The following is a 20,832-nucleotide window of genomic DNA, read 5'->3' as shown; positions in this document are numbered from 1 at the left end:
TTCCGATTGATTGAAACACTTATTTTATTAGATAAACAACAAAACGATTGGGTAGACGTTTGCCAACTAACTAGGCTCTCTCCTACATAATTATAATGTAATAGTTACATGTATGTATAGATATAGAATGTGTATACAAATGTATTTCAATAACAATCAATTTTTTTTATTCCAACCTTTTGTTACTAATTTAAAAGGGAAATAGCAGTAACAAAGTATCAAAAGTTTAAGTTTGTTTTGTTTAATGACACACATTTATTTATTAAATCATCGGCTATTGGATGTCAAACATTTGATAACTTTGACAAATAAAGTTTGTTTTGTTTAACGACACATCTAGAAAACATTGATTATTAATCATCGGCTATTGGATGTCAAACATTTGGTAATTCTGACTCGTAATCAATAGAGGAAACCTGCGACATTTTCTTAATGCAGCAAGGGATCATTTATATGCACTTTCCCACAGACAGGAAAGCACATACCACGGCCTTTGACCAGTTGTGGTGCACTGGTTGGAACAAGAAAAAAAAACAATCAGTTGAACGGATCCACTGAGGTGGTTCGATCCTACGACGCAAGCACCTCAAGCGAACACTCAACCGACCGAGCTAAATCCTGCCCTTAACTTTGACAGTCTTAGAGAGGAAACCCGCTACATTTTTTCCCATTAGTAGCAAGTGATTGCACATACCACAGCCTCTGATATACCAGGCTGTTACGAGAAATAGCCCAATGGGCCCAATGACAGGGATTGATCCCAGACCAAACGTGCACCAGGCGAGTACTTTACCACTGGGCTACGTCCCACCACCACTAAAAAAGCTAATTTTAGAATTACAATAATTAATGAGTGTCTGGGTATTTAAAATTTTGCTTGACTAACACAAAATCAGTGCAAGATTAAACAACGCAACACAAATTTATTCTTTTTTCACATTTTAATGTGCTTATACATTACAAATAAGTCAATCAAAAATCCAGATTTAAAAAACGAATACAAAGAAATTATAGCCATTCCCTTCATTATTAAATACAAAAAGAAATCATTATGCCATCCTTCAAACAAATTTGTTGTAACCCAACTGACTATTCTATAAGTGACAAACTATTGTAATTTTTGTCTTAAATTAAAAAAAAAAATTAGCTCCAAAATTTTTGTGGAAAATAAATAAATATGAAACGTCAATTTTTATGAGTTACAGCAAATGTTTTTTTCAACCCACTTCAAGGTTGGCCTGTTTCTATTATCAAAGTGTTTCATTCGTGCAGCAAACAACCAAACAACCAATCAGATTCCAGGTTACAGTTGAATATATTTATGTACAGACAAATCATGCAGCACACACATTCTCATAATAATATGTCTCCTGTTTCTAAAACTGATAAACAGTTTGTAAAAGTCGTTAATCCGAGTCATAGCCTTTCTTGGCTTTGTCCTCTTCGTGTTTTAAGAGACCGATCTTCTTCTTGTGGCGATCAATGGCCTCCTGTAATGTACAATGTATTTCAATTAGATGTGGAATGTGGGTACCTGTGTACAGGTATTGAACAATTATTACATGAGTAACCATACTCGGTGGCACGGAACTACAGGCTGGTAGGTACAGAGCTTGCAGCCTGGTACCAGCTCCAACCCAGAGTGAGTTCTTAAGGGCACTACACTCTCTTCTCTCCCATTAGCCACCAACCCACTGTCCTGGAGAGACAGCCCAGATAGATGAGGTGTGTGCCCAGGACAGCATGCTTGAACCTTAATTGGATATAAGCACGAAAGTAAGTGGAAATGCAATCCAATTACGTGAGTGTTTGTTTGCTATATAAAGCTTACGAAGTGTTTAATTCTCAAATTAATTTCATAAACTATTCAACGCACTAATGCTAGTATGAAAAATACCATACATTTTATATGCAGATACATGTATGTCACATTAATATATATATAAAACGAAGACAGCAGATGTTTTAAAATACTTGCAGTAATAATATGTAATAAATATAATTTTATTAATTTAAAATTTAATGTAGTTATGAAATAAATGTAGTTAAACTTTATAAAAAAAAATACTTTAAAAGCTGATTTAATAATAAATAAAAATAATAAATATATAAAATAAATAAATAAATAATCTAATACAAAGATTACTGATTACTTTATGATTTATTATTAGTATCAAATCAATAAAGCATATTAAGGGTCAGGGTTTTTTTTATTTGTTGCTTTAAAAACTAATTTTTTAAAAGAGTTCATAAACACAATTTCAATATTTATTTTTTAATTGACCTTCCTATCTGGAATTAAAAAAGGAAAAACCCAATCAGTCCCTGTAAACAAAATTAGCATGCATTTAATTATTCCATGAAAGTGATCTTTAATATAAAAAAACCCACAATGTCGTTAAAATATCAAGTTTTTTGTGTTTCAACACATACTTAAATCTGAGTAATCACTCCATTGTATACATGTGTAGCTACATGTATGTAGCCATCTGTTTATCATTTCAACAAATTGTGAATTTGCAATAAATTAACTAAAGACTAACCAAAATCTATTCATATTAAACAACATTGTTCAAGCAGTCCAGCTATGATTTGCATATGTGTACCATAGTACCATAGTGCATATGGCTTAAATTTATTTTTAAAACTAACATTTTAGTAAATCAATGTAACAGCAAATGTAACATCAAATTAAAAAATAAAAAGCGATAATTCAAGAACATTCAAGAATACAATATTATATGTAATAAATATATTGTGCAAAAAGAAGCAAATATCAAAAATAATAAATGTTTGACAGAATAAGTTAGTCAATGCCAATAAAATAGCAAAATCCCAATGAAATGAGTATTTATTAATTTGTATCCGATTTCAAAGTCTATTCAGCTGAAGCACTCAACATTAAACTGAATTTGTTTAAAGTCAATCTGCCGAAAAGTCTGAACTAAGATGGCTGGAAACACACTTTCTAATTTTACTATGTAGCCTTGACCTTTAAGACAGTGCATTCTGCCTGTATATCCATCACATTAATGCAATGAAAAGCACTGAAATGTATAAAACATTTTGTTCCAATTCCAATAAGCGACCTTGACCTTTGACCCCCAAAACATACAAAATGTACATTTTGTTTTAGCAAGTTACAGTTTGTTTTGTTTAACAATATCACTAGAGCACACTGATTGATTATAATCATCGGCTAATTGGATGTCAAATATTTGGTAATTCTTACATAGATGTATAGTTTTAGAGAAGAAACCTGCTACATTTTTCCATTGGTAGCGAGGGATCTTTTATATGCACCATCCCACAGGCTGGAACGAGAAATAGGCAAATGGCTCACTGATGGGGATCGATCATAGACCGACCACACATCAAGCAAGCTCTTTACCACTGGGCTACATCCAGGGTTCATACACTTAAAGGAAGTCAAAATTCAAGGGTTTTTCAAGCACTTTCCAGGTCAACGTTACCAAAATTCCAGGACCTTACCGAGTTTCCACAGGTCGTTAAACACGCAAGTGCCAACCATCTTTGTGGGTTTACAATAGATTCATTAACTTGACACGCTCCCTGAACTTGCTAAATACCCAGCGGCAAAAAGTGACAAACTTTCTTTTCCAATATGGCGACGCTGTCGCTTGGATCTCGTGGCCGCGTGATCCTCGCATCGCAAGATAAAAAACAACAACAAACATTCACACGTCAACTGAGCCGGTAAACATCGATTGGCCGGACGATTGGCATTTGATTGTGCCGCGGAAATGAAACAAATAATTTAATTACATGTTAAATAAAGTAAATAAAGCCTCCATTTTAGGCGTTTATATTTTATCTGACATCAAATTTTCATTTTCAAGCGTTTTCCAGACCGCAAGATGATTTTCAAGGGTATTCAAGCACTGGAATACATTATTTTATTTTAAAGGGTTTTCAAGGGTTTTCCAGGTGCGTACGAACCCTGTACATCTAACCCCTGAACAATAAAAAAAATGCCACCCACAGAAATAAACCCTAATAATGATGATAAAAATGTAATGTGCAAACTACAGGCATTAATTAGTATGCAATGCGAGCAGCGGAAATAAATGAAGCTAAAATGTACTTCTTAGCATCCAGATGATGGTCATGGTGATGATGATGGTCATGGTGATGATGATGGTGAAAATGTAATGTGCAAACTACAGGCATTAATTAGTATGCAATGCGAGCAGTGGAAATAAATGAAGCTAAAATGTATTTCTTAGCATCCAGATGATGATGATGGCGAAAATGCAATATGCAGACAGATGCATTACAAGTAGCAGAACTAAGCTATAAACATTATATTAATTTACTGTTATTTCGATTATTGATGCTCCAGAATAAAAGCCCCGAATCGTCCTTGCATGTCTTTTCATTTAGCACTGCGAGATTGCTGTTGTCAATTAGGTCTGGGCCTGTGCTTATAAAACTTTTAAGAGTCCAGACTCGATCTCAAATGACGTCACATGCATGCAGTTTGTATGGCATTGCCATGACGTTACTGTCTCAGACTATAGAGTCTCGAGTCTAGACTCTAAAAGTTTTATAAGCACCAGGCCAGTTTTGTGCCAGAGGGTAAAATTACATAACTGTAAAACTTGGAAATTAATAAGACATATTTTTATTAAAAAACTTTTATATGACAGTAACAAAACGGCTCTTTACATTTTGTCAAAGTACATGGAATGCAGAGCCCAATTTCAAAACAATTCGAATCCTCAACCACCCAGTAGATTATTTTCTGGCAGAAAACCTGTCAGGCCCTTGGTGTATATTACCTGGTAGTATTTGTTGAATCTTCACCAATATTACACCAGTGAGTTAATATGGGAAAGGGGGCATCCTCACCCCCTCCACCATCATCTGACAAATATAACACACTTACGGTCATCCTAACACTAGGTGTCAAACTGCAATCACTTTCTCTTTAGTATCACTCATTGGAGCACTAGATACTATTATCTAAATATTTTATTCTGCTTAATACCTAACCTAATACAGTTTTAAAAACTGTAATTGTACTTTGAAACTTTTTAATACTTCATTAAAAAAACCCCACCTACTCTCTAAATACCGTATGCTATTTAATAACGGCTTCATACTGTTTCCAAGAACTGTATTCCAATTAGAAATAACATTTCAATATATTACTCCATAGATACATTTGTACCTTTGGCTGTTTAGTAACTGCTTCAAACTATTTTTAAGAAATATATGCAATCAAGCAATTTTTTAAAACTTTAAACTGTGAGATACTAGCTACTCTCTGTTTACCTATTAATACTTTAAATTTGAGATACTATTCTCTAAATACCTTATGCAATTTAGCAATTTTTAAATACTTTCATTGTGAGATACTCGTCTCTGCTTAACTATTAATGCTTCAATTTCAAGATACTACTCTCTAGATACCTTATGCAATTTTTAAATACTTTAATTGTGAGATACTAATCTCTGAGTAACTATTAATTTTTTTAATTTCGAGATACTACAATGTATTCTCTAAATACCGTATGCAATTTAGCAATTTTTAAAAACTTTCATTGTGAGATACTACTCTCTGCTTAACTATTAATGGTTCAATTTCGGGACACTATTCTCTAGATACCTTAAAAAAAATTCAATACTGTAATTTTTCAATACTAGTCTCTGCTTAACTATTAATTCTTTAATTTTGAGATACTATTATCAAGTATTCGGTAGATAGCTTATGCAATATAGCAATTTTTAAATACTTTCATTGAGATACTAGTCTCTGCTTAACTATTACTGCTTCAATTTCGAGATACTATTTTCTAGATACCTTATGTTGCTTAATAACTGTTTCATGGTGAGACACCTCCTCCTCTAAATGTTTGTGGAGTCTTTCCAGCTGGAGAGCTTGCTATATACAATAATTACAAGATTAAACAGGCGAATAGACAAAAAAGCACATTAATAAAACGAAAAACACCATCAAACTAGCGTAACTACAGTGCACAGGTTCACATACATTCATAAATGTTGGGATTTTTTATTTTCTTCTGGGGTGTGGGTTTTTTTTTTAATGAATAATTTATTTTACAAATTAAAACCAAATGAAATCAGGTTATAAAGTATATTAAATGTCATAAAACGTTTTTAAAACAACAATTAAATCTGCACTATCAGATACACGTAGTAAAAGATTAACCTAAATGGGCTTGATGTGAAACCAAAGTGCCAAAATACAGAGATTAAAATTTAAAAATATAGTAACAAATATGTCAATAATGACTTTTTCTCAATGGTCCTTCTATTATTTAAAATGTTTGTTTTTTTAAATGGAGATTTACATGTGCCACGATATAAATGATGTAAACCTGGACTTAATGAGGAAAATGATGAAACATGCAAAAGACAAGCAAAAAGCAATGTGTGTTAAATACAGTCAAACCTTTTAAAACAGCCACCTTTATATAAACAGACACCTTCTGTAAACAGTCACTTTACGATTCTACAAAACTGTTTAATAAATCAAAATTTGACTGTATTAATTAAGCAGACACATGTTATAAAAAAACTACTGTATGATTATCCAAAATCATTTTTAACAGCATATATACTGACTTATATTAAGCAACCACTGTCTTATTACACCATCGTATGTTACAGTATAAAGAGGATATTTTAGTTTGTTGAAGAATTTTTTTTTTAATACATTACAAATGAAAAAAAGAAATGTTTTATTTAACGACGCACTCAAAACATTTTATTTACAGTTATATGGCGTCAGACATATGGTTAAGAACCACACAGATTTTGAGAGGAAACCCACTGTCGCCACTTCATGGGCTACTCTTTCCGATTAGCAACAAGGGATCTTTTATTTGCGCTTCCCACAGACAGGATAGCACAAACCATGGCCTTTGTTGAACCAGTTATGGATCACTGGTTGGTGGAAGTGGTTTACACCTACCCATTGAGCCTTGTGGAGCACTCACTCAGGGTTTGGAGTCGGTATCTGGATTAAAAATCTCATGCCTCGACTGGGATCCGAACCCAGTACCTACCAGCCTGTTGGCCGATGGCCTAACCACAACGCCACCGAGGCCGGTACATTACAAATGAACCTGTATAAAACCAATCACCTGTCTTAAGGTCACTGACAAAAGAATACCGTTCCGAGTACACAATTGCAATGCACCCGGGGGAAGCTGAACAAAAGAATATCGGCCTCCTCCACCCAAACTCCCAATACTTGCTGCTGGTAATAACTTGGTACTTGGTGATGCCTCGACCAGAAGCGGTCAGTCCCTTATCAGGGCCCTATGGGCAACCTAGGGAGACACCACAGCATCGTTAAGGTCTAAAATTAACAAGCTACTCTCGATTCACTAATATCAAAACCTATATTAGCTCGGCCATTTACCTTTCGACCGACCGTTCAAAATTGCGCCAAATTCCCTCAATAAAAATTGCGCACCCTTTTCTCTTTGGCATTTAACTGCTCCATTCAAATTCCATAGCACCACCACCACCCCCACCCGCTACCGATTTGCTGGTGCTCCCTTGCACCTGCCAGTGCAGGCGGTCCCTCCTCTCCCCTCCCCCCACCTTTCCTGTCATGGATGGAGGAGCCGACTCTTGCGCCCACGACAGCCGTGCGCTACAACAGCTTGTTCTGAATGTGCACGTAAAACCCTATGGCATGACTGACATTAAGGTCACTGCAGGGGACAATATTTTAAAATCTTAAGTAACCGGAAATCAGTTCATGTGAGTTTTACTTAGGTAACCGATTGTTCGGTTACATGAATATACTTCTCCTAACTGATGACTTAGGCCTACCTAATCCTAAAGCACTTGAACTACGGTTCTGTGCTACATTTAATTTTAGAATGTAATTGTTCACCACGATTGGCGGTTCTCGTGATTTTAAAGTTTGTGTAACTGTCATGCGAACAGAACGATGGTTCTCGTGAAATATTGTGCCCTGCACTGGCTGCTTGTTAAAGGTTTGACTGTATTTACTACAATATAAGCAATAGCTGTGTTAAATATATACATATATAACTGGTATCATACAGCCGTGTTAAATATATATATATATGCATATAGCGTATAATAAACATGCAGGAATTGCGCTGGCTACACACACACAGCTCGGAGAATGGCCACGTGACGATTTCTACCTTGTGGGTTTCTATTTGTTTTGCATGGTAGTCCATCTCTTCTGTCATCAATTTTCTTATCTCCTTCAACTGTTCCTTTTGCTGTTAAGGCAATAGAGGCATTCAAATACCACACAAAACATCCGTACTCTGTACTGATGAAAATTACTAGTTTTTGTCGGAATCCTTAAAAGTTTCTGTGGGTTTTTTTTAAATGGTTTAAAATGTCAACACAAACTCTGTTACAATAAAACTAGGAAGAAGGAGGAAATGTTTCATTTAATGACACACTCAACACATTTTATTTACAGTAATATGGTGTCAGACATATAGTTAAGGACCACACAGATATCTGTGGGGTCCTTAACCATATGTCTGACCCCATATAACCGTAAATAAAATGTGTTGACCGAGTCATTAAATAAAACATTTCCTATCTTCCTTCGTTCCATTCCCAGCTACGACTTTAATCGAGGTAGATGTTAGTCCCTGCTCTCTTGATCTCCCTCCCACCCCTGGGGGCTTTGATCGTCACATATGGGAAGCTAATTGAATACTACACCAGGTCATGAGCCATCGTGACTTTGGTGAATTGTGAAGCAAAGAAGATACGGAGGACACGGAAGAGGAAACATGTGCCAGGGGTGGCACAAGGGGTGGGGTTAAAATTGGCAGCTCCTTCTGCATTGCAACCCCCCCCCCCCCCCCCCCCCCCCCCCCCAACCTGCTGCATCGGTGAAGGTGTCAAAGCCCAGGCCAGTCCAGAAGATAGTTGCTGCCTCTCACGCCATCAGTTGACGCTCCGACCAGCCCTGAGTTGTCTGTCTCCACCAACTCCTGTCCACACCGACAGTGGAGTCAGTGACAAGTGGCCCAAAAGGATAAGACAAAAACTACTTGAGCATGTAGCAACATCAACAACCACCATGGGTGATGACTGGTGGATGGCACTTGGCAACTTCCTCCAAAGTACCATGCAAAGCTGATGGGAACTGATCGTCAACCGTGAGGGTTTTTGCACCACTCAGGTTTATCACAGGATGGGATGGGGGACAAGAACGTCATCATCACAGCCAAGATCGGTGATGTCTACAGACAGGCAGTGTTCGAAATAAGCACTTATCAGTTTGTCGCCGACAAGTGAAAATCTATTTGGACAAACAAAATGTGCCTTGGTGGTTGTCCAGTGGACAAGTAAAACATTTCTGTGCAGTTTCATTTTGAGCAATCACAAACATCATCCTGGTAGTTGAATAAAACAAACAATTTATATGGACAAGTGAAGAAATTGGCGGACAAACAGATTTCTAGATCTAGTCACATGTTTTGCTTATTTCTATCACCGAGAGGCCCACCTAACTGTTGATATGGACGGAGTATCGATTCACCGGGTGCTGAGGATTCTCCTGACCAGCGAGTACAATGTGTTTATCAGGAAAGCGGGACACCTTCAGCGATATCTCGCCAACTTTAAGAGGACTGACGTCATCTTCAGTCCCTAGCATAGTCGGACTTTTGGCTCCAGTTCAAAAATTAGTTTAAATCTTTTTGTAAATAGTCTAACGCACATTATTTTGGCAGCCCGTTTAAATTGCTCAAATCACCTTGATTTAGTTCTGCTCACCCAAAATTACATGCCTTCTTTATACAGATGTGTGTTATGTAGAGATTATTATATGAGCTTGTGTGTCATACTGATTTTACGAAACAAGTGTCTGGATTATTGTATTATCCGAGCAAGAGCGAGGGTAATACATGAATCCTGACACAATTCACACGCAAGTGTAATAATTTTTTTATTATCCACATTATCCAAAATATAATTTTTATGAATACCATGCTAGGACAATGTCAAAACGTTTCAAACGTTACTAAAAAGAGATGACGAAACGACATCTTTTTCCAAAATGACGTCATTTTGATAAGCGGTTACACTGTGGAAGCCACATTAAATTATGATGTCACTTCACAAAATTACGTCATTCGTTAAGCATGTGAAATAATTATGACACACGTGGGTCATACTGGATATATGTTTCCCTGAATATCTTGAACTGTGTGGATAATAAGGTACTTTAAACAGTAATCCTTTCTATATCCTCTATGTACATACATAACACAGAGAATTGCAACTGTTGTACCTGCTTTCTAAAGTACTCTTCTTCCCGGGCAGCCTCCATCTTTCCAAATGCACCACCGGCATCCCTGAACACAACAAATAATATTATATTAGCGGTGAGTCAATGAAAATGGGTTAAAATAAAAAATATATATTTATGGTGAAACCCTTCCATACCTGGCCTAGTGCTTATAAAAACTGAGTCTGAGACACTAATGATGTGACAACACCATACAAAGTGCATGTGTGTGACGTCATTTGAGATTGAGTCTGGACTCTTAAAAAGTTTTATAAGCACAGGCCCAGAACTAATTCTCTCAAAACCGGACTTTTTCCATGGTAGGCCTACCATGATTTACACATCTTTTAACACTGACATTAACCCCTCTAAAATATGGATCCACCATAAACTGAACAATCTAGCCCCAATGTGTCTACTTCATATACAGGTACAATGTATTCCTAAATACCACACAGTCACACTGTAGTAGTTATTGTGCTGCAAACACCAAGGGATACACTTTTAATTGGAGGAGGAGGGGGGGGGGGGGGGGGGGGGGGGGGGGGGCATGGCAAGTGTTGCCTTCAGTTTTCACTAACAGAAATTAGTGCACCGAGGCAAACCTTTCCTTTAAAAAGAGGGTACAGAGTCAAGTTTTCTCAGACATAAATTATTTCATGCTGGTGCCTTGAGCTCTAACCTATGTAATTTGTTGGAAGGAAGGATGACACACTCAACACATTGTATAAAAGAGTAGTAGGGGCCAACCCTGCTTCCTATTTCACCTTAGGGTGGAGCGGTCACTCTTCCAGTGCTGCTAGAACAGGCTTGGACATGTAGAGGCTAAACGCGAAAAACCGTGGCGTTCTGCAGAATGGCCGCCATACGAGTCACGAAAAAAACAAGTCAACATTGACTGAGAAATGACGTGGAGGCAAGGAATCTCGCTAAAAAAGAATCCAACCTGGTGGTGCAGACTGTCTAAACGAGAAGTGTTCCAGCGTTCAATCAGTTCCAATGGCTGCATTCATCCCAGTAGAAAACTTCACTTCGCTGACAAAAACAACGAAGTAAAGGATCCCCAAGTCGAACAGCGAAAGCACGTGCAGTGTGCACAAGCGAAACAAACGTGTCAAGCTGCAGACTGGGAATGGTTGATTAAGTGATTATGGATGCAGACAGTTCCATGTAATGTAGTTAACGTACATTTAATCAAGTTATTTTAAGCTGTTACAGATAACAATTAAGCAAAATTCAATTAACAGCAGTGTATATACATGTATTCCTACACGTATTGTCTACTTTTTGTTTCCTTTCAAAATGTGTTTAACCATATAAAAAGTAAGGAGAGAGAGAGAAGTGTTTTATTTAACGACTTACTCAACACATTTTATTTATGGTTATATGGCGTCAGACATATGGTTAAGGACCACACAGATATTGAGAGAGGAAACCCACTGTCACCACTTCATGGGTTTATATACACCATCCCACAAGAAATACAACCAATGGGCCCACCAACAGGGATCGCACAAGAAATAGCCCAATGGGCCCACCAACAGGGATCGATCCCACACCGACAGCGCATCGAGCAAGCGCTTTACCACTGGGCTACAGCCTACCCCTTATAAAGAGTAAGGAAGAAAAATTAATTTGATATCGTTTAGTGAAAAACCATCAACAGTGTTTCATTTCCAAATAAATGTTCAACACGTTGGAAAGTGTTAATAAAGGTACAGTGCAGTATTATCAACACACACGGCTGTATCTTGTTGATGATAGTAAAGTAAAGTTTCTTTTATTTAACGACGCCACTAGAGCACATTGATTTTTTATCTTATCATCGGCTATTGGACGTCAAACATATGGTCATTCTGACACTTTTTTTTAGAGGAAACCCGCTGTCGCCACATAGGCTACTCTTTTACGACAGGCAGCAAGGGATCTTTTACTTGCGCTTCCCACAGGCAGGATAGCACAAACCATGGCCTTTGTTGAACCAGTTATGGATCACTGGTCGGTGCAAGTGGTTTGCACCTACCCATTGAGCCTTGCGGAGCACTCACTCAGGGTTTGGAGTCGGTATCTGGATTAAAAATCCCATGCCTCGACTGGGATCCGAACCCAGTACCTACCAGCCTGTAGACCGATGGCCTAACCATGACGCCACCGAGGCCGGTGTTGTTGATGATACTACAAAGACGCTATACAGGCCTTGACAGTAACCTTTTTCAGTGGTAGCCCACTGGCCTACCAGGTTATAAAATCTGGTAGCCCTCAGTAAAAATAGGTAACCCCTTTATTTTTTTATAAATTAAAAAAAAGAGAGAAAAAAAGCAAAATCTTTTTACTTTTATTTAAACGTTGTTTTAGGTTGTTTTTTGTTTGTTTTTTGTTTGTTTGTTTTTTTGGGTATTTAAGCATCTTGTTGATGTTCAAAACTGGATGTGCAAAAAAAATCTAGTAGACCAGCGGACTACCATGTTTAGACATCTGGTACCCCGAGCAACAAATTGGTAGCCAAAACACCCCCGGGCTACCACTAAGGTCAAGCCCTGCAAACTACGTCATAGTGCTGAAGGGAGATAACTGATGAATGTCTTCTATTACGTCTCAAAACCCGGACTTTTTATTTTGTCCGACGAAACATTTTGTTCAATACCACGTCGTGTTTCACAATACACAACCAGCCTCGGTGGCGTCGTGGCAGGCCATTGGTCTACAAGCTGGTAGGTACTGGGTTCGGATCCCAGTCGAGGCATGGGATTTTTAATCCAGATACCGACTCCAAACCATGAGTGAGTGCTCCGCAAGGCTCAATGGGTAGGTGTAAACCACTTGCACCGACCAGTGATCCATAACTGGTTCAACAAAGGCCATGGTTTGTGCTATCCTGTCTGTGGGAAGCGTAAATAAAAGATCCCTTGCTGCTAATCGGAAGAGTAGCTCATGTAGTGGCGACAGCGGATTTCCTCTCAAAATCTGTGTGGTCCGTAACCATATGTCTGACGCCATATAACCATAAATAAAATGTGTTGAGTGCGTTGTTAAATAAAACATTTCTTTCTTTCTTTCATAATACACCAGTTTCTAAAACACTGAATAGTATTTGCCAATATATTTTTAAATTGACATCTTTCTTCTTTTATTATTTTCGTGCTTATATCCAATTAAGGTTCAAGCATGCTGTCCTGGACACACACCTCAGCTATCTGAGCTGTCTGTCCAGGACAGTGGGTTAGTTGTTAGTGAGAAAGAAAAGAGTGTAGTGGTCTTACACCTACCAATTGAGTCGTTAAAACTCACTGTAGTTGGGAGCTGGTACTGGGCTGTGAACCCTGTACCTACCAGCCGTATGTCCGATGGCTTAACCACGACGCCGGTTAAAACTGATTAGCAACTGTCATAGTGCTAAAGGGAGATAACTGATGAATGTATGCTATTACTTTTGTCAGACAGAAATTCGAAGTTGTTCCTTACCTAATGCTTCCACCAGTGCCACCTCCCTGAAAGTAAAAATAATAATAAATAATATATATATATATATATAATATTAGGTACCAACAACCAATATTTAGAAAGCACCTTTCCATAATATACTTACTTTTCAATCTGATTAAAATTAGCTCTACTGGTATATACTAGTAGATCTAACAGCATTGCATGGACTCCCATGTCCAGGTGACATAATTTCATCTATAAATAACAATTTAAATATCGACCAATTACTCTTCGCCTTTTATAGCGTTATTCCGGAGCATACAAATTCTAAAAATATCAGGCTAGACTATTTATGCAATAGGCGAATTTGTTGGTCTACTTCAACATTGAAAAAAACAGGGAAAAAAGTGCAGTAATAAACTCTGGATTGTATAACAGATTTTATGGCTATACCATCATGGGGTGCCCCCCCCCCCCCCCCCCCCCCCCCCCCCCCCGTCTTGAAACAAAGTTTATATAAAATTTTATATTGAAATTATATTGACACATGTGCTGTTTTTCACACTTGTCAGATTGAAATTACGTGCGCTGTACGAGTGTGATCGCACCCGTGCACATTAAAAAGCATGGTCTGGGTTCTTCTCATACACCGGTCCAAGAGCTATGATGGCACAATCTAAACTCTCACATTTGGCATCGAGGACATTTGTCTTGTTTTTGATTTAAAGAGGACATAAAGTTCTCAAGAAAATTGATATTTGTCTGATGAAAATGCAGTGATGCTGCTGAATTGGTAATAGGGTCTCCACGAGTACTCGAGTACTCAGGCATGGGTCGAGTCTAGCAAGACTCCGTCCGTTCACAGGACTCGAGTACCCGTATAAGGTGGAATACAATGATCAATGTATGACAATAACTTCAGCAATAGATAATTAACGATGTAAGTTACATAATAATTATATGATCATGCACTAGTTTCTCTTTTTAAACTGGTCGTTCGTCCATCACAACACTGCACGTACATGTATCAACCAGTTTTTAACTGTAATACAATGGCATGATTTGGCATCCATGTTCAACGCTGGAATTAAGATACGTAATGCTAATCGTTTTTTTTTTTTTTTTTTTATCCCAGTGCCCCCTTTCCTTTCTCTCCTTTGAATTCCGTCTCATTTCTTCCCGATCTGGCAACTCCTCCTATCTTTCAACTTCTTTTGCTGTCCATCTCCACATCCCAGTCCTTGTCTCTCCAACCAATGAATGAATGAATGAATGTTTAACAACACCCCAGCACGAAAAATACATCGGCTATTGGGTGTCAAACAATGGTAAATGCAAAAACAATTGGAACAGTACGAAGACAGTGGTCTTATAAAATCAATGAAGATGGGTGGAGATCAGTTGTAAGTATTATTAATGACATATTTTTTCTAACTAATGAATGAATGAATGAATGAATGTTTAACGACACCCCAGCACGAAAAATACATCGGCTATTCGGTGTCAAACTATGGTAATGCAAATAAATAAAGTGATGATCAACATCAATATAAAAATTCAAGATTTAAACAAAAACAGTGTAAAGAACTGTGCAAAAACACAAATATCACAGAATTTTACGGATACTGAATTTTACTCAAAACTTCAATTTTGTGCTGTATTGGCCATTCTCAAAGAGAATGTTACACCCCTGCGCCACGGTGAGGTTACAGCACGCGCAGGGGCTCTCCAAACACGACAGGTGCTTGTCTCTTGTGGCTATCTGTGCCACACACCTGCTACCCATCAGATTTTAGCTGTGGGCTTAGTCTGACCACTTCGGGGAGTGTTCAGTAGTTACTTCTGGCATTGATAAGAGGCACTTGTAACCACCTACTATGCTCCCCTACTACCAGTGGTAGTTAGTTAGTGCCGTGGGTCAGACCAGCTTTACTAGCGGCAGAGGACGAGGATGCCAGGTGGGTGCAGGGTTATACACAGAGACTGCACCCGTGGAGGAAGTTGAGACAGGTAGGCAATGGTGTGGACAGCTCAGAAGACGGAGTCGGAGGAAATTGACAGAAAGGGTCGAAACACATTGAAATCGTGGGAGAAATTGGAAAGTTTTTTATATTAAGATAATGAGAATGTTAGGCAGAGGGTGATAGATGAGAAAGATGAATGAGTGTGTGAGCCAGCTTTGACAGGATTTGAACCACTGTCGTCAGCTTGATTGTCCAGCAGCTTATCCACTAGACCACAGAGCTCACCAATGCTATTTTAGTTTATTCCTTAATCTCATACTGTGAAATGTTTTATTTAACGACGCACTCAACACATTTTATTTACGGTTATAAGGAAGGAAGGAAATGTTTTATTTAACGACGCACTCAACACATTTTATTTACGGTTATATGGCATCAGACACATGGTTCAGGACCACACAGATATTCAGAGAGGAAACATGCTGTCGCCAATTCATTGACTACTCTTTTCGATTAGCAGCAAGGGATCTTTTATCTGCACCATCCCACAGACAGGGTAGTACATACCACAGCCTTTGATATACCAGTTGTAGTGCACTGGCTGGAACTAGAAATAGCCAAATGGGCCCACCAACAGGGATCGATCCCAGACTGACCACGCATTGAATGAGAGGTTTACAACTGGGCTACATCCTCCCCCCCCCCCATAAAACCATAAATAAAATGTGTTGAGTGTGTCACTAAATAAAAGATTTCCTTCCTTCCATAAAACATACATAATTATACATCATGTATATGTTGTTAAACAATAACAGTGGCGGATCCAGATCCAGAAAATTCATTTGGGGAGGGGGGGGGGGGGGCCCAATGACATGAGGCAGAATGCCAATGGAACTTGGGTGAGGTTTGGAGGGGATTGTAAAACATTTTTCATTAATATATAATAAAATTATAACAGCCCCCACCCCCTCTCCCCTTAGATCCGCTTCTGAATAATATATTGTTCAATAGGTTGGTGAACTAGTAGAAATTCTGGCGATATAGTAAAATTTAGTTGGTTCTGCTCCAGCGGGCTAGTGAAATATGTTCCATTTCTGCACCCCTGGGTGTCTGATCCAGACTTGGCTGTCAATAATTTAAGTGTTAATACACTAGTACTTAACAGAATAACAGACTGATAACTAAATGGAACGAAGGTTGTCTTTGGTTGTCATCAGTGCTTGTATACCGTACACAGCAGAATTTATGTCTTAATCAAGCCACCCCCCCCCCCCCATCCCAAATATTGCTTAATTTCTGTAAAATTTGCCTCAATTCACTTTTTCATAATTTGTAATCTCACCTTTCCTGCACCAGATCCGAATTCGCCCGTACTCATGTACCGAACTCTAAAATAAAATAAACAAAACACTAATTTAAAGTTAATTATAAGAGAGACATTTACATACATGTTAACGACACACAGTTTTCGCCATGAGCAAAATCAAGGCGAGCTGAAGATCACTCTCCTGAAATGGTGCTAGGCGAGCAATCACTCCCCTCAATAAATGTATATATACTATTCACTAAATAATGCTGGGAGGTATTAAACTTTGTCGTGCTCGCTTGACAAATCCCCTGACGTTTGGGTGTTTTGAAACACTGTCCTTGTATTTTGCACATAATTTGCACCAAACAAAATTGGCGTAACTTCTACCATTTTTCTCTATGATTTTGTAACCAAAATGGTCAGTCATCGGCCATGCTTTAAATATTTTTAATTCCACGGAATTACCTTTTCCCGCCAGTGTTCCTCCTTGAAAAAACACACATGCACTCGAATCGTTCCGTTTCCATTCATTCGGAACACTTCGGTCGATATCGGACCGTTGTAATGTCTCTGGTATCGGCCGAGATGTTCCGAGTCATGATGTTCATAGATTCTGTCGAGGAGTTCTGAATGAGTTTCCGTGATAATTCGTAAACAAAGAGTTTCAAATAAAAACGTCAGTTCGAGATTGTTACTACACAAATAAACACAACAGTTCGCGATAGTTACATATTTATTTGTGAGATAGCTTTTTGTGTCTGATTTGTGAGATAGTTTTTTTTGTGTCAAAATCATAGAGAAAAGGAGCTAGAAGTTTCAAAACAAAAAATTAAAGTTTATTGCAAGGCAACCGATTCGTAGATCGCCTAAAACTTTCCAGGCGAGTGTGGAGGCGAGCACGAGCAATCGAAGACTGACACATTTAAAGGGACAAACCCTAGTTTTGAAACACTAAGGCATATTTTTCACCTAGACCCTTAAAAATAAGACTAAAATGCGACTCCATAATCATTACTTCTCAGACGCACGTGTGTTTTTAAAAATATGAAAAATGCATTTTGTTGTATTAGAAACACCAGGATGACCAGAAACACTTCAGTTGTATGGAAATGGATAAACTAAACAATAAAATATAAGTAATGTTTGATATCAGTGATCATAAACGGCTCTAATAGTGAGAAATATGTCTTAGTGTTTAGAACCAGGGTCTATCCTTTTAACACATTTTAATTAGGGTTATATATGTTGGGCATAATATAGTTAAAGACCACAGAGATAGTTAGAGATATAAAGAGCAGCAAGAGATCTTTTATATGCACCATCCCACAGACAGGATAGCACATATCATGGCCTTTGACGTACCACATATATATACAGTGAAACCTCTCAAAACTGGATCCTCTGTAAACTGGAATTCCCCCAAAACTGGATATTTTTCACAGTCCTTTTTTAAAACTCAGTACAGAAATTAACCTTTCTAAACTGGATACCTCTTAAAAACGAACATTTTACTTGGTCTGGAGGGTGTCTGGTTTAGAGGGGTTTCACTGTACATACTATGCCCTTTATTACACCAGTTGTGGTGCACTGGCTGCAACTCAACACCAACTATAGGTCCCAGAAATGAGCTACTCTCGGCATACTAAGTTCAAAAACATACATAGCTCCCATTTATATTTTCAGCGGACCGTTAAAACATGTGCCCAATTTCCTTCATTCAAACTGCGCACTTTTCCCTTTGGCATAATTAATCCTATGGATCATTCCAAATTTCATAGCGCCAAAACCAACCCACCCCCTGTTACCGACTCCGGTCGGGCTGCTGGTGCTTCCTTGCACAGATCTGACAGTGCAGGCGGTCCCTTCTCCAAGGCATAAAATTTAGCACAAACGATTTTGTCGCTTGTCTGTCGGTTATGCAAAACCAACATTGTCGGTGTGAGAAAGATTAGAAGATTCCAAAAAGTTTAGTAACAAAATTGCATGTTCCCTTTGATCATTTTGCTACGTGCACAAAATCCTAATATGCTGTTCGGAAATTAAAGGGACTGTCCAGAGTTTCAGCCATAGTAAGAGTTCCTCCACCCCTCCCCCCAAAAAACAACAACAACATAAACCCTACTTTTTCTTTATTTTAATAAACAATATCTTATCTTTGGTTATGCAAAACCAATATCAACATAAAACGACGGATCGTTCATGCAAAAGCTGTAATCACTCATCAGAAAACCCAAACAAACGTGTGTTGGCTAATATCATCACTGTTTTGGAAAACTGCGTGCACTGGGAAATCCCTGACCTAGATATGTCATATGTGCTTGATGGTAATGTTCTAACCAGCTTTTCCTCCATCGTTCAACGTGTCCAGCTATTTCCCTCACGACCACTGTCTACTTTCATTATAAAATGCTACCTGCGTTAGCACGACACCAACATACATTACAATTTACGGAAGTTTGCTGAAATTATCAACTTCCCGACATCACGATATTCAGTGTTTGAAGCTCGTAGTTCCTTAGAATTATATATATTATATACTAATGCAATTTAATGACACTGGAGAAAACAAAATATGTTTTAAAAATATTTAAAAATAATTTTTTTAAATCTTCCCCAAAAGAGGTCAAAAACGATTTTGGTCCTAGCATACAAAAAGGACATTTTCGTATTTATGATAGGAGAATTTCTACGAAAATCTTAGATTCTCGTTTGAATATCATTGTCTATTAACCTTTTCATTTGTATCTGAACTTCTGAAGAAAATCATTCTTACAAACACTAAAACCACACGAACGACATATTGGTTGTCTGAAAAATTCAAATTTTATGCCATGCTTTTACCTCCCACCCCACCCCAACCCTTTCTTGTCCTGAACAGAGGAGCCCTTGCCCAATGACAATGTACCTGGACTCGCGATAGGGGTCTGCGACAAGTGAAAATCAGTCCAGTTTTAGACACATCAGATATTCAATTCATATCTGCAATATACTGGGAACATTTTGTTGAGTATCCTGTCGCAAACTAAAACTAAACCATTGAAAAGATGGTACGGTAAAACGCATGCCTTTTGATATATAGTAGTCGTGTTTCACTGGCTGGTACAACAAATAGCCCAGTGGGCACACTAACAGGGATCAATCTTAGACCGACCCCGCATCAGTTAACTGTTTACGACTGTCACCAAGTGACTGTGCTACGTCCTGGCACCTGCCACATGGCATATGCTTAAAATTTATAGCTTCGCAGACAGTACATGTATTAACCACCCCTCTTTAAAAAAAAACAGGGATCCGCCAGACACAGCCCTCGAAATGCAGATCATTTTGCAACAGCTTTCTGCGGCGGCACTGCTGATTCAAATGACTGCCGACGCGAATTTTCCGAAGGCTGCAGGCCTACTGTACTCACATTTAAAACGACAGTAACTTTATTACTGGAGGGAAAAGATATGCTTTCCGGTCAAGTATAACTAAGAACTACTGTCTCTATATGACATGGTCTAGCTTCGCTGACATTTTACGCGATATTTCCTTACCCAATCAATCTCAACGTGCTAGTCAATCTTGAGGCCATTTTACGCTGTCCAAGGTCACAAGGAGGGGTAACTCTAAATGTCTTCAAAATAATGCTTGACGTGACCCATCGAATCTCCGCCCCACTTCATACTCGCCCCCAGTGAATGGTCTTTCCATTCTATATCACATGGACGGAACCAGTATTCTTCTTGGGAGGGGATAAGGCTGCCTGTATGTAAATTGTTGTAATTTGTTAAACGCTAGGCAATTTGGAAAACTAGAGTAAAGAGAACACGCACGTATGATGATCTGGAAGACGCTGAAGA

The 20,832-nt window shown here is 38.2% G+C and overlaps 1 protein-coding gene across 2 annotated transcripts; it reads right to left on the bottom strand.

Annotated features, from left to right (window-relative positions):
• Positions 1-926: 926 nt before the first annotated feature.
• LOC121377393 (ATPase inhibitor mai-2, mitochondrial-like) lies at positions 927-20,610 on the bottom strand. Of its 2 annotated transcripts, none has more exons than XM_041505375.1 (6): positions 20,527-20,610; positions 17,024-17,069; positions 13,757-13,782; positions 10,298-10,361; positions 5,828-5,908; positions 927-1,490 (listed from the first exon to the last, which is right to left on the bottom strand). In XM_041505375.1, the coding sequence occupies exons 1-6, from the start codon at positions 20,562-20,564 to the stop codon at positions 1,407-1,409; spliced, it is 339 nt and encodes a 112-aa protein (XP_041361309.1). In that variant the 5' UTR covers positions 20,565-20,610; the 3' UTR covers positions 927-1,406. The 2 variants fall into 2 exon arrangements, with proteins under 2 accessions (XP_041361309.1, XP_041361308.1); XM_041505374.1 differs by lacking the exon at positions 5,828-5,908 and adding an exon at positions 8,178-8,258 and having other exon boundaries at positions 20,527-20,608.
• Positions 20,611-20,832: the final 222 nt, after the last annotated feature.

The sequence above is a fragment of the Gigantopelta aegis genome, chromosome 7 (assembly GCF_016097555.1).
Source record: "Gigantopelta aegis isolate Gae_Host chromosome 7, Gae_host_genome, whole genome shotgun sequence".
Taxonomy (NCBI): domain Eukaryota; kingdom Metazoa; phylum Mollusca; class Gastropoda; order Neomphalida; family Peltospiridae; genus Gigantopelta; species Gigantopelta aegis.
Note: the sequence above shows the minus strand (reverse complement) of the source record. Positions and strands in the feature narration are given on the sequence as shown.